Consider the following 13395-nt stretch of genomic DNA (forward strand, 5'->3'; position numbering starts at 1 on the left):
CTATCCCTGATTGTTGGGGGCAATATGCTGATTCTGTAAACCGTTAAGAGAGCGCTGTAAAAAAAAATGTAAATATTTTAATGTATATCAGATGGTACAAAACTATGCGAACTTTTGTAAATAGTAATTAGTGATAGTTTATACTTTTTCCTTCCTTTCACTATTTCTTTTTATTACCTTTTCTTAATATGATCTACAAGACTTGTATTTAAATTTCTTAGACTTCTGAAAAGTATGGAGCAGCTTGGGTTCCTTTTTTATGTTATGTGTTTTTGTATGTGTCTTTGTCTTGTCTTGAAACTAAAAATCAATAAAAAAATAAAAATAAATTAAAAAAATAAGAGAGTGCTGTATATAAATCTAAATGCTATTGCTATTGGAATTTAGCCTGTTTAGCTGCATAGAAGTCTCATCTGCTTTTCCTCTGTGTGTATGTGTGTGTGTGTGTGTGTGTGTTATTGTTGTTTCTTGCTGCCCCACTGGGGCTTTACACTCAACAGCACCCTCATTAGCAAAGGTGCCCCAAAACGGACTGGCATTACAAAGTGCTGGGCATAATACTGAGTTTTTTAAGAAAGGGTATGTAAAATAAAAATGCAATTTTATCATCTGACCACCACCCAGCCGGCTGTGGAGCAAATATGCTGGCACAAATGATATACACAAATGAATACTAGTTCAAGCCCCCAACCCAAGGCCAAATGAGGAGGTCTTGCTTGGCTCCCCTGTACTGCGGCATTCGCAGCCCTGATCTGAGATCCTTTACCTCAATTGATTCTCCGTGAGGATGATGTGTGGCAGTTATCAATCCGACACGGGCGACTCCCTCCCCCGCACTGTTGTTAGTTGCAACTCGTTGTTGTCGTTAAAAAGTAATTTAATCCTACGTAGCTTCTGCTTTGATAATCTCACACTACTTACCAGAGTTTACAAAACTTTTGCCAGACCCATCATCTGTTTGGAACCCATATCGCATCTCAGACATTAACATCCTTGAAAATGTCCAGAGATATTTCACCAGAAGAGCCCTGCATTCCTCCTCCGGTAACAGAATACCGTACGAAACTAGACTTACAATCCTGGGCCTAGAAAGCTTAGAATAAAGACGCCTTAAATATAATCTAAGTATTGCCCACAAGATTATATGCTGCAACGTCCTGCCTGTCAATCACTACTTCAGCTTCAACCACAACAATACAAGAGCACATAACAGATTGAAGCACAATATTAACCGCTCCAAAACGGACTGTAAAAAATTTGACTTTGGTAATAGAGTTGTTGAAGCATGGAACTCATTACCGGATTCTGTAGTATCATCCCCTAACCCCCAACATTTTGCCCTTAGACTATCCACGGTTGACCTCTCCAGATTCCTAAGAGGTCAGTAAGGGGTGTGCATAAGCGCACCAGAGTGCCTTCCGTCCCCTGTCCTATTGTCTCTCCTATATCCCATATATCTTCTCTTCTATCCCTATATCTTTCTTCTATTCTCTCATTGATTTATTTTATCCTATACTCTCTCTTCTTTTCCTTTTCTAATTTTATTTCCTCGAAGGTGTCCTCTATTACCTACATAGTGTATTATTGTGTATTGGACAAAATAAATAAATAAATAAATAAATAAACAAACAAACAAACAAATAAATTTTTTTTAAAAGTGCTATACTGTAGCAAGGGATCTTTCTCTGAGCTCCCCACCCCTCCATGATCCCCCGGCCCCCTCCCTCTGCGGGCGATTTCCACAACTGCTTCTCTAATGCCTTTGCTCTTTTTTTTTTTTTTTTTTTTGAACGCCCACACAAACTCCGGGCAAGCTATTCGTCGGCCGCGCTAGCCCGAATTGTGCCCGGAAGTATTTTGCAGCTTAGGACCAACTAGGTTCTTGAGGGGACGGAGATCACCTTGAAAAGGTAACATCTGGGGAAGTTTAGACTGTGACCTGTGGGCTTCAAAACTCCCACAGAATTGAAACCCCGAGGGTTTCTGGGAGTTGAAGTCCACAGGGTTGGACACACCCTGGGGTCTTAAGGAAAGGCCAAGGAGGAGTCGGGGAAGCATGGTCTCTCTTCGCTGCTGGCGCACGACCGGGGCTTGGCGGAGCCGTGGCGTACGCGCCGCGGGGCTTGGCACGGCCTGGGTGGGCATCGGTCGACTTCTAGGACTACAACTCCCATCATTCTCCCGGCTGAGCCCTCGAGGAAGCTGGGATATTCGACAAGCGTGGGGTGGCATGCGCGTCGCCGCGTGAGTTTGAGTGTCTGGACTTGCCAAGTGCGGTGCCCGAGGTTGATCCTCTCGACGAAGGATTCCCCTATTCGCCCCTTCTCGGCGATTGTGGTTTGTAAGCGACCGATTTGTCATTGTTAGGACGTAGGAAGTAGGAGTACCGTAGCTGGGCTGCAGATGCCTCCACCGCCGCTTATCTGAACTGAGTTTGTAGTTTTTCGGTAGGTTTTTTTATGATTCCTTTGTATCCTTTGACCTGGGATTTTATTCCTTTGTATTCTTTGATTTGGGATTTTTGCAGGATTTTTTCGGATCCGATAGCCCTCATAACAAAATTTAGCCTATTGTTGGCAACCGTAAAGGCACAGCAAAACTACCCACCCACCCACCGACTGGTTTCTTCCAGAAATTATATGATAGCATTGTTAGTCAAATATTTGAGAGATTTTTTAACGAGGGTTGCAATGCACTCTTCTCTCCTTTTAGATCAAAATGGGATTCATCTTTTCAAAGTCTGTCAATGAAAGCCTACAGAATCAGAAGGAATTCATGCTTATGAATTCTCGGCTTCAGGTGGGTTTTTTTGCATTACATAGGAATTTGTAATAATGTGAAGTATTTTAGAAATACTGTATGATCCTTTTCTTTCTTTTTTTTCTTTTCTTTTATTTATTTGTCATTTATTTTCCATTTTAAAAAAAATAGAGTTAGGTCTTCAAAATACAGGAAATAAAAGATAAAATACAGTAAAAGATAAAACAAGGGTGCCCATGTCAGTTCATTTTGTCCCAAGTCTGAAGGGGAGATAGTTGGTATGTTTCATTTGGTAATAAAATTATACCAAATTGATAGCTACTGGAATATATTTTTTAAATTTATCATACTTAAGAACTACCCATCTCCCTCACAGAGGGAAGCCTTTAATAGCTGAATCCTATCTCTGTCTATTTGTAAGTACATTTCATTGAGTTTCAGTTATTTTTTATGCAATACAGATTCATACTATATTGTTCTATTTAGAAATTAGTTATTGACTTCAATATAACAGTGCCCAGGTAAGTACGGTAGATAGAATACATTATCTACTTATCTGGGCACATGTAAAATTGTTACACATAGGTAACAAATGTTAGAATATAGTTTCTATGTAACATTTGTTACCTATCTGTAACAATTTTACATGAGGACATGATTTTGTGCAGCTTGCCACCCACCCAAACAGATCCTAAACCTCAGTTGTCTGCTTCTTAAGTGCAAGGGAGGTGTCAGCGAAGTGTAGGCATAATTGGTCATCACTGATCATGGTCTAAGAGTCCTGGTTGCAGTGATGGGCTCCTACAGGCACGGTCAGGTGCACAGGACGGGTAGAAACCCAGTTTCCACAAAAAGTGTTTGAAGGCAGCTTCACAAATCTGGATTCCACGGAAGAGCTGCAAGGTGTTTCCATTTTTATGTACACCCCCTGTAGGTACCAAATATATAAAGGGTGAAAACATTGTTATTCTGAATTACTGATGTCAGGCCAAAGCCATTTTATTTGGGATCTTAGGCCTACCACACTTTATATTATTCTACTATGCATTGTGGGAAAATGGGAGGGGGGAATTGCATGAGGTTGTTAGTATGTAGCCATAACAAATTCTTTCTAGAAAGCCAAGGTCATCCTTGGGGTGAGGGGTGGATCCTGCCAACGTGGCAATAGAAGATTGGACAACATGATGGGTTTGTGGGTGTGAGGGCAAGGACTTGAACTTTCAACTGGGTGGTGAAACCCGGGAGAATTCAGATTCGGGTTTCACCCACATGTACCAACATGGCTCTGCTAATAAATTGGAACTTTGAGAAATACTTTGCCTTGGGCTCTGATTTAATTTGGAACCCTGACAACTGAAATGTATAAGTAAAATCTTTTTTTCTTTTTTACATTCAGCTAGAAAGGCAACTTCTGATGCAAAATCAAATGCGTGAGAGACAGATGGCCATGCAGCTTGCAGGCACAAGGGAGTTTCTCAAGTATTTTGGATCATTTTATGGACTTACAGCTGTGGGTCTAACAATTGGGTATGCAGTTACCCCCCCCCCTTAAATAACAAATGAGAAACAGGTTTTATTGTTTTTACTCTAATTTTTTCAGTTTTCAGTATACATTTAAAATAAAACATTTAACTAATAAATAAATATAACTGATTGTACAATCCAGTCTAGAGGGGTACGTGAAATGAAAAAGGTGCTTTGGTCCAGGCAAAGTCCAGCTATGCACCCTCCTTGCCTTTCGCAAGCTCCTAAAAACCCACCTATGTCACCAGGCATGGGGAATTTGACATGCCCCTTAGCTACTACAATTTATGTATGGTTTGCTTGGATTATGTGATTAATTTTTTATGATAAGGTTTTTAATATTTGATTTGTACATTGTGTATTATGTTGTGAGCCACCTCGAGTCTTCGGAGAGGGGCGGCATACAAATCTAATAAATTATTATTATTATTATTATTATTATTATTATTATTATTATTAATAATAATAATAATAATAATAATAATAATAATAATAATAATGGATTACAATCACAATAGTGATTATCTCCCTTTTCTGTTCCTTTCAAATAACAAATGCTACATCACATAAGGAAGAGTCCTTAACAATACGTACTGGTTTATAGTGTATTATGGCAGAGTGTACATACAGCCTGTCACTCCAGCTTGGTTTCTCCTGATAGCAAAAGAAACTAAGCAACCTGAGTTGGCTTAACATTGTTAAGGAGTGTGCAAAACCCTTGAGTTATCAAGGACATGCCCAGAGGAAAACATGGGACTCCAGGAGATATGAGTAATTATTCAGTTATACAAGACAGATAAATTAAAGTGTATAAAATAGTGTGTACTTTTAGAAATAGCACAATCAAGTTAAACAGTCCGGTCATACACATCCAAATCAGTCAGTATCTCTCAATACAATATTAATATTACAAGCCTGTCTTTGTCTTACATATCAGACATACATTATGGCTTACAAATACATCAAAGTATCATCAAACTCACAGAGCTTACTACATCAGTCACAGTGAATCAGCAGAAAGAACAGCAGAGAGAGAATCATGCTTTCTGTCTCCCCCTTATGGCAATTTGCAACACTACCTCTTAAAGCTATAGTACTTCCAAATACTATATATAAACATTCATTCTTACCTTGTTTATATATTGCAAACCCAACTGTTTTGTACATAGTATTATCAAATATGAGACCTGAATTGACATTTCTGAGTTATATATCCAGTTGTGATTTCCATTGGAGCCAACCTGATTTGCATTTTTCTTTTGGGGGGTGACTTCTGACAACTAGCCCCTGCAGGATTTTAGGCATGGTTTGCCATTGCTTTCTTCTGAGGACTGAGAGAGTGCAACTATTCAAAATCATTGAGCTAGCTCTGTGCAGAAAGCAGAACTAGAACTATCTCAGCTTTTAGCTGCTGCCTTATAGAAACATAGAAACATAGAAGTCTGACGGCAGAAAAAGACCTCATGGTCCATCTAGTCTGCCCTTATACTATTTTCTGTATTTTATCTTAGGATGGATATATGTTTATCCCAGGCATGTTTAAATTCAGTTACTGTGGATTTATCTACCACGTCTGCTGGAAGTTTGTTCCAAGGATCTATGTTCTATCAATCAACATTAAAACAACGCTCCCTGATTGGTTTAACCATTTTCATTTTCATTTTATTTGCATTTGTTAGGTTTATATCCCACCTTTCCTTCAGGAGTTGAAAGCAATGTACATAGCACTCAAGACTCCATCTTTGCCCTTTGAGATAGCTTGGTCTGAGTGACTGGTCCAAATTTACCTAGTGAGCTGCTACAGCTAAGGGTGGGCTTGAAGTTGACTATCTGCATTCTTAGGCTAACATCTTAACCTCTATATCCCTTTGGTGTATCAAAAAATATGGGCTAGTAAGCTTGCTTGCTTAGAGTAAACCACTGGAATGTGAGGAGAGAATTTTCTTATCAAGAAGTTTTATCTTGCATTTTGGTGTGCAAAATATATTACTAGAGCAAATATTTATCATAATTATCTTCCATTAATATAATCAGAAACAAATTTACAATAAATGAGTAAAACAGTGGGAGATTGTTCTGCTATAATCTGGTGAACTGAAAAAGCCCTTACAATAATAAATTAATCAAATATGGGATTTACAGTTAACACATCAAAATGTAACTGTTAGCATAATTGTTAGCAAAACTACATTAATAGCACATTAAAATAACTGAATATGTAGGAGATTTGGTTATCCATATTATTTGCATAATTATACCAAATGAAAATATAAACTAAAAGCTACAGAGCTTTATTGCCACAAAACAAGTTTAATTTCAGCATTAAGTAATCTTAATATTTTGCATTTAAAGCATTTTATCTGGAGATAGATTGCTTTTTACTGCCTATTTATCTACTATATAATTTTCTTTTCCACACAGAGCAATAAAAAAAAAGAAACCTCAACTCTTTATTCCAGTTATACCTCTGAGCTTTATACTTGCCTATCAGTACGATAAGGGGTATGGAACTTTACTACAAAGAATGAAAGGTAAGTACTGTAAACTCTTTACAGAAAGTTAGTATCAGTGATTATCTCTGATCTTACAAAACTGACGCAATGATACTCAGCTTTACATCTCCACCCCATGTCCAGTCAACGAAGCAGTGGAAGTGATGTGCCGGTGTCTGGAGGCTGTTGGGGCCTGGATAGGTGTCAACAGACTCAAACTCAACCTGGATAAGACGGAGTGGCTGTGGGTTCTGCCTCCCAAGGACAATTCCATCTGTCCATCCATTACCCTGGGGGGGGGAATTATTGACCCCCTCGGAGAGGGTCCGCAACTTGGGCATCCTCCTCGATCCACAGCTCACATTAGAAAACCATCTTTCAGCTGTGGCGAGGGGGGCGTTTGCCCAGGTTCGCCTGGTGCACCAGTTGCGGCCCTATCTGGACCGGGACTCATTGCTCACAGTCACTCATGCCCTCATCACCTCGAGATTCGACTACTGTAACGCTCTCTACATGGGGCTACCTTTGAAAAGTGTTTGGAAACTTCAGATCGTGCAGAATGCAGCTGCGAGAGCAGTCATGGGCTTACCTAGGTATGCCCATGTTTCGCCATCACTCCGCAGTCTGCATTGGTTGCCGATCAATTTACGGTCACAATTCAAAGTGTTGGTTATGACCTTTAAAGCCCTTCATGGCATTGGACCAGAATACCTCCGAGACCGCCTCCTGCCGCACAAATCCCAGCGACCGATTAGGTCCCACAGAGTGGGCCTTCTCCGGGTCCTGTCAACTAAACAATGTCTCTGGAACCAACTCCTCCCGGCGATTAGAACTGCCCCTACTCTCCCTGCCTTCCGTAAAGTTCTTAAAACCCACCTTTGTCGTCAGGCATGGGGGAACTGAAACATCTTCCCCGGGCACGTACAATTTATGTATGGTATGTTTGTGTGTGTGCTTGTTAGTATATCGGGGTTCTTTTTAAAACTTTTTTAAATATTTAAATTTATTTGAATCTATTTGGATTTGTACGATTTGTTTATGCCTGTTGTGAGCCGCCCCGAGTTCACGGAGAGGGGCGGCATACAAATCTAAATAATAAAATAAATAAATAAATAAATAAATAAATATATACATCTTTTTCTTTCAGGTGAAGCCGAAAACATAATTGACACAGACTATGCTGTGCTAGAAATGCCAAAAGGACCTATCACTTTCGATGATCTTGAAAAAGCCAGAAGAGCACAAAGCAAAATTTTTATTGAAAAATAAAATAGGTATGTTTACTACATTGCTGACTTAAAACTCTGACACAAGCATATATGTGGGACCTTTTCTGAAACTTTAAAAGTTTATCATCTTGTCCATCAGAAAAGGGATATAAAAGGTGCTAAAACCAGATCTTTGTTCTCCGTCCCAAACGAAGAGAGCCATATTTTTAACTATTTTAATTAAGAGCAGGAACAGACAGTTTCTATTGATTATCACTGACTCATATTGTACAAGCTGATCAAATAAAGTGAAACTTTGAAAAAAGTATTGCCTGTTTATCACCTGCTTTATTAAACAAAAACGATGTATTTCAGTATGAATTCTAGTATTTTTATTTATTTTTAAACTACTTTTATTTTTTATTATCTCATCCTTTTGTGTAGGCTTGGCATCGATACCCTTTGTGGGTATTACGATATCCATCATAATATATCAGGAAATACATAATAATGGCAGAGAATTGAACAGAATCAAGATACTGTTACTAGAAATAAATTCTGCCGATAACCTGTATGAACTGTGGCAAGAAAGGTTATAAAACAGGGGGGGGGGGATCACTTAACAATGTCTCATTTAGGGAAATGTTGGGTTCAATTGTGGTCATAAGTTAAGGACTGCCTGTACTGTATGCATTCAGAATTCACAGAAATTTTGAGTGACTTCTTTCATCTGGATAGTTAATACTGGCTTACCACAACTCAGTGAATACTGCCTGATGTATTGGTTATGGAAAATAAATACAAATTGTATGGCTTATAGGAAATCCAATATAGAGGACATTTCTATAGAAAGAAAATGAATAAATTATTACTAACCATGAGAAATGTAATTATTCAGGTCCTATCCAAATATTAGATAGATATAAATGAAAACATTTGCATCACTATAAAAAAAGAATACCGTTGACCTCTAAAGCTTCAGATAGGTACATATTATGTCTTCAGAATCAAATTAGGCACAATGTAAAGGGTCTGGATAGCAGCCAACAGGCTCAAGCTCAACCTTGACAAGACCAAGGGGCTCTGGGCATTTCCTCCAAAGGGCCATTCCATCTGTCCATCCATTGGTCCCCAATCTGGGAGTCCTCCTAGATCCACAGCTGAGCCTTGATCACCATCTCTCAGCTGTGGCCAGAGGTTCGTCTGGTATACCAGTTGTGGCCCTATTTGGACCAGGAGACTTAGCGCATGGTCACTCAGGCCCTCATCACCTCGCGACCTGATTATTGCAACACACTTTACATGGGGCTACCCTTGAAGAGCGTTCAGAGACTGCAAATAGTCCAGAATGCAGCTGCACGAGCTGTCATGGGTGTACCTAGGTACACCCACATAACACCGATGCTCCATATGCTGAACTGGCTGCCAATTGGTCTCCGGGCACAATTCAAGGTGTTGGTTATCACCTATAAAGCGCTACATGCACTGTTAGGACCAGACTATCTACGGGACTGTCTTCTGCTGCATACCTCCCAGAAACCAATCAGATCCCACAGGGTTGGCCTTCTCCGGGTCCCGTCAACTAACCAGTGCAGGTTGGTGGGCAGTCAGGGAGGGTCTTCTCTGTGGTGGCCCTGGCTTTTTTGAACCAACTATTTATTATTATTATTATTATTATTATTATTATTATTATTATTATATAATAATAATAATAATAATAATAATAATAATAATAATAATAATAATAGGTTTTGCTTGCTCATGGTCGAAAATGAACAAGCAAAACTACTGTGGGACTTCAGACTTCAGACTGACCGAATTCTGAAGCATAACACACCAGACATTGTGATCGTGGAGAAAAAGAAAGTATGGATCATCGACATCGCAATCCCAGGAGACAGCAGAATTGAGGAGAAGCAGCTAGAGAAATTAGTGAAATACGAAGATCTAAAAATCGAGCTGCAAAGACTCTGGCATAAGCCACTGAAAGTGGTCCCAGTGGTACTTGGCACGCTGGGCGCAGTACCAAAGGATCTCCGCGGACATTTGAAAACCATTGGAATTGACAAAATCTCCATCTGTCAATTGCAAAAGGCCGCTTTACTGGGATGGGCAAACATAATTCGCCGCTACATCACGCAGTCCTAGGTGCTTGGGAAGCGCCCGACTGGTGATGAAATACGAAATCCAGCATGGTGATCTCGTTTGCTGTGTTGCACTGACAGTAATAATAATAATAATAATAATAATAATAATAATAATAATAATAATAATAATAATAATAATAAATAATAATTAATAATAATAATAATATTTGTATGCCGCCCCTCTCCGAAACTCGATATCCATACTGCTCTCACCCTACTGGCTTTCTGAAAGACAAAAGACCTGGCTTTGGCGGCAGTCCTGTGGGCCATGAGTGTAACATCGAGTCACGGCCAAATTATGATTTGTTTGACATGTATGTGTGTATGAGTGTATAGTGCAATTTTGGGTTTTTTAGATTAATGTTTTTTGTTACTGTTTTTATTGTTTTTATTTGACTTCTAATGTATTATAGTTTTATTCTATTGTTGTAAGCCACCCTGAGTTTCTTTGGGATTGGGCGGCATATAAATCAATTAAATTAAATTATTTCCTGCTGCCCACCAATCCATCCACTGGTAGGAAATCCTTTGTTGGATTGCAAGATTAGATTTTAATGCTCGTGACTAGTGTTGGGCGAACTGAACTTGCATAGTTCGGGTCCGTGCAGAACTTTACGGTTTTCGGCATACCGAACCCGAACCCGGACTTTTAAAAAAGTCCGTGTTCAGGTTCGGCATTTGCTCGAACACCGCGGTGAGTGGGAGGTGGAGGTGGGGAAGGCTCTGACTCAGCGAAGCTGGCTGAGGAACTCTGGGAGTTGAAGTCCACAAAGTCTTAAAAGCCAAGGTTGGCTAGCTGAGGAATTCAGGGAGTTGAAGTTCACAAATCTTAAAACACAGAACCTGCCCCCCTCCCTTTCCAAAGAGCGACGGGGTGAGATAAGGCTGCCCTGGGCAATGGGCGCAACCGGGGGGGGGGGAGAGCCGCACTGCCTCCGAGCCCAAAATACCCGTCCCTGTGCACGCAGCAGCTCCCCCGCCTTGGATGCCTTCCGCTTGGGCTTTGTTTCCCGCCTCCCCCCCCGGCAAGAAGGTGGGCTGCCTGGGGTTGATGGGATTTCTCCACCTCAGAAATGGCGCTGCAAGCAAAAGGAGGCGGGGAATCCCATTTGCTTGCTGTGAGGTCAAAGCCCCACTCCGGGAACCCCTGTGAAGCCTCGGGAATCCCTCCCTCCCTTCTCCTCCCGCCTCCAGACCGGCCGACAGCTCCCTGGCGTTTGCCTTCCTCCCCCCCACCGGTGCCCGGCTCCTCCTCAGAAGATGACAGCTGGGTGGCGGCGCGGAGGCTGGTGGAGTGGGGGGGATTCCCCTCTGCCTGCCGCCGCCCCCAAAAACTTTCAAAGAGGATGGAAGCCCCAGCTCCCGGTCATCGCCCATTTGATGGAGCCTGACACCCTCCCTCCAGCACTTCACCTCCCACTGGGCAAGAGGGCTTGGGAGGCAGGTTCTGCCAGCCGGCTATTCAGGATCCCAGCCGGGAGCTTCAAGCGGGCGATGGCCGGGAGGGGCGGGGAGCACTTGGAGGCTCAAGGCAGAGCCCTCCCCGCCTCCCCCTCCCACCCACCGCCCACTTGAAGCCCGCCGGGCCAGAGGTATTGAGGTTCGGGTTCGGGTTCGGCGAACCTACCCGAACTCTGAGTTTGTCCGAACCCGCCGAACCTGAACTTCAAAGGGCTCGCCCAACACTACTCGTGACACCAATGAAGGATTTAAACCCCACCTCCCACCTCAAAGGATGGAGAGGAAACTTTGGGGCTGGAAATTTCAGAAACCACGCAGAGCTGGTAGGCAGCCTTTCACTGTAAGAGCTTTGCTGTTGGGCAGGAATCACAATTCCACATGGTGAGGCAGTTTTTTCAGATGGTCTCCAGAGATGAGAGGGAATAGTCCCAGAAGGTGGCAGAAGCTTGCAACCTTCCAGCTGGCTTCCACACTGACTTTCTGGGGGAGCCGGAAGAGATTGTAAATGACAGTCAGTTTGGTGGCAACCAGCCATTAACAGCGTTTCGGCGAAATCACATTCACCATCATCAGGCTGAAGTTCCAATCTTTGTACATACATACATACATACATACATACATACATACATACATATATATATTTTATCAAAAAAATAAAATAAAAGGAACACTTAACAGAATATAACTCCAAGTAAATCAAATTTCTGTGAAATCAAACTGTCCACTTGGGAAGCAACACATTGACAATCAATTTCATTTTGTTGTCAGAACATTCAACTTTGTACAGAACAAAGTCTTCAAAGAGAATATTTCATTCATTCAGATCTAGGATGTTTTGAGTGTTCCCTTTATTTTTTTGAGCAGTATATATATACTGTATAAGCAAAAACCACTCATGCCATAATCATGAAATCTTCAAAACCATAAGGCCTATAAACTTGAAATTCACCATGTATATTCCTCTTGGCTTCTAGATGCTCGCTAAGAAAGGGTTTTTCTTTTTTTTTCTTTTATTAAAAGTTTATTTTATATACACAAACATTAAACAAACATTAAAAACATTGGACTTTGTGACCATCCTGTTTAATCATTTCTTTGCATACTTACATAACAATACCATTATTGTTCAATGTACATTGCTTTATTTTAAATCTTACCAATATATTCCCTCATCACTATTTATTTATATCCGAACCTTCTTTTAGTTTTCCTTTTTCCAATTCTCACTCTCTGTTTTAGCGACCATTTTTTTTAATCCATTGATAAAATTTATCCCATATTGCATAGTATTCCATTTCCCCCTTGTCCTTCATTTCCAATGATAGTCTATCCATTTCTGCACACGTCACTATTTTTTCTATTATTTCTTCTTCTGAGTTTTTTCATTTTTCCAATATTGCCCATAGATCAATCTTGCTGCAGTAGAATATGTCGAATAATATGTAGAATTAAATATAACTGTCCTTTTTTGTTTTGTTTTTTTGAGTAATTCCTAGTAGAAAGAGTTCTGGCTTCATTACTAAGAAAGGGTTTTTCGAAAGGACCATCGGCACATGAATATTTCTTATATTATTATTAACAAGCTCTGATGCTAAGGAGTTCTACTCTTCCTTCCAACCTGAAAAGAAATCTGATCCAAATGCAAAACACAAGCAGAGGAGTTTCAGTTTCATTTTTGTTTTCACAGCAGCAGGCAGCTTTACTACAGAACATTTGAATAAAGCCACACAGACTCCTTTTCTCATTCACACAGCAAATACTGTTTGAGTTTCCAAATACCCCTCAACTCTCTCACACACTAAC

The 13395-nt window shown here is 40.6% G+C and overlaps 1 protein-coding gene across 2 annotated transcripts; it reads left to right on the forward strand.

Moving 5' to 3' along the window:
- Positions 1–1842: 1842 nt before the first annotated feature.
- PLGRKT (plasminogen receptor with a C-terminal lysine) lies at positions 1843–8358 on the forward strand. 2 transcript variants are annotated; one of them, XM_070742580.1, is made up of 5 exons: positions 1843–1910; positions 2713–2799; positions 4157–4287; positions 6706–6815; positions 7924–8358. In XM_070742580.1, exons 2-5 carry the CDS (start codon positions 2719–2721, stop codon positions 8043–8045), a joined length of 444 nt encoding a protein of 147 aa, XP_070598681.1. In that variant the 5' UTR covers positions 1843–1910; positions 2713–2718; the 3' UTR covers positions 8046–8358. The 2 variants fall into 2 exon arrangements, with proteins under 2 accessions (XP_070598681.1, XP_070598680.1); XM_070742579.1 differs by lacking the exon at positions 1843–1910 and adding an exon at positions 1978–2447.
- The last annotated feature ends 5037 nt before the right edge of the window (positions 8359–13395 follow it).

Source organism: Erythrolamprus reginae, chromosome 2, assembly GCF_031021105.1.
Source record: "Erythrolamprus reginae isolate rEryReg1 chromosome 2, rEryReg1.hap1, whole genome shotgun sequence".
NCBI lineage: Eukaryota > Metazoa > Chordata > Lepidosauria > Squamata > Dipsadidae > Erythrolamprus > Erythrolamprus reginae.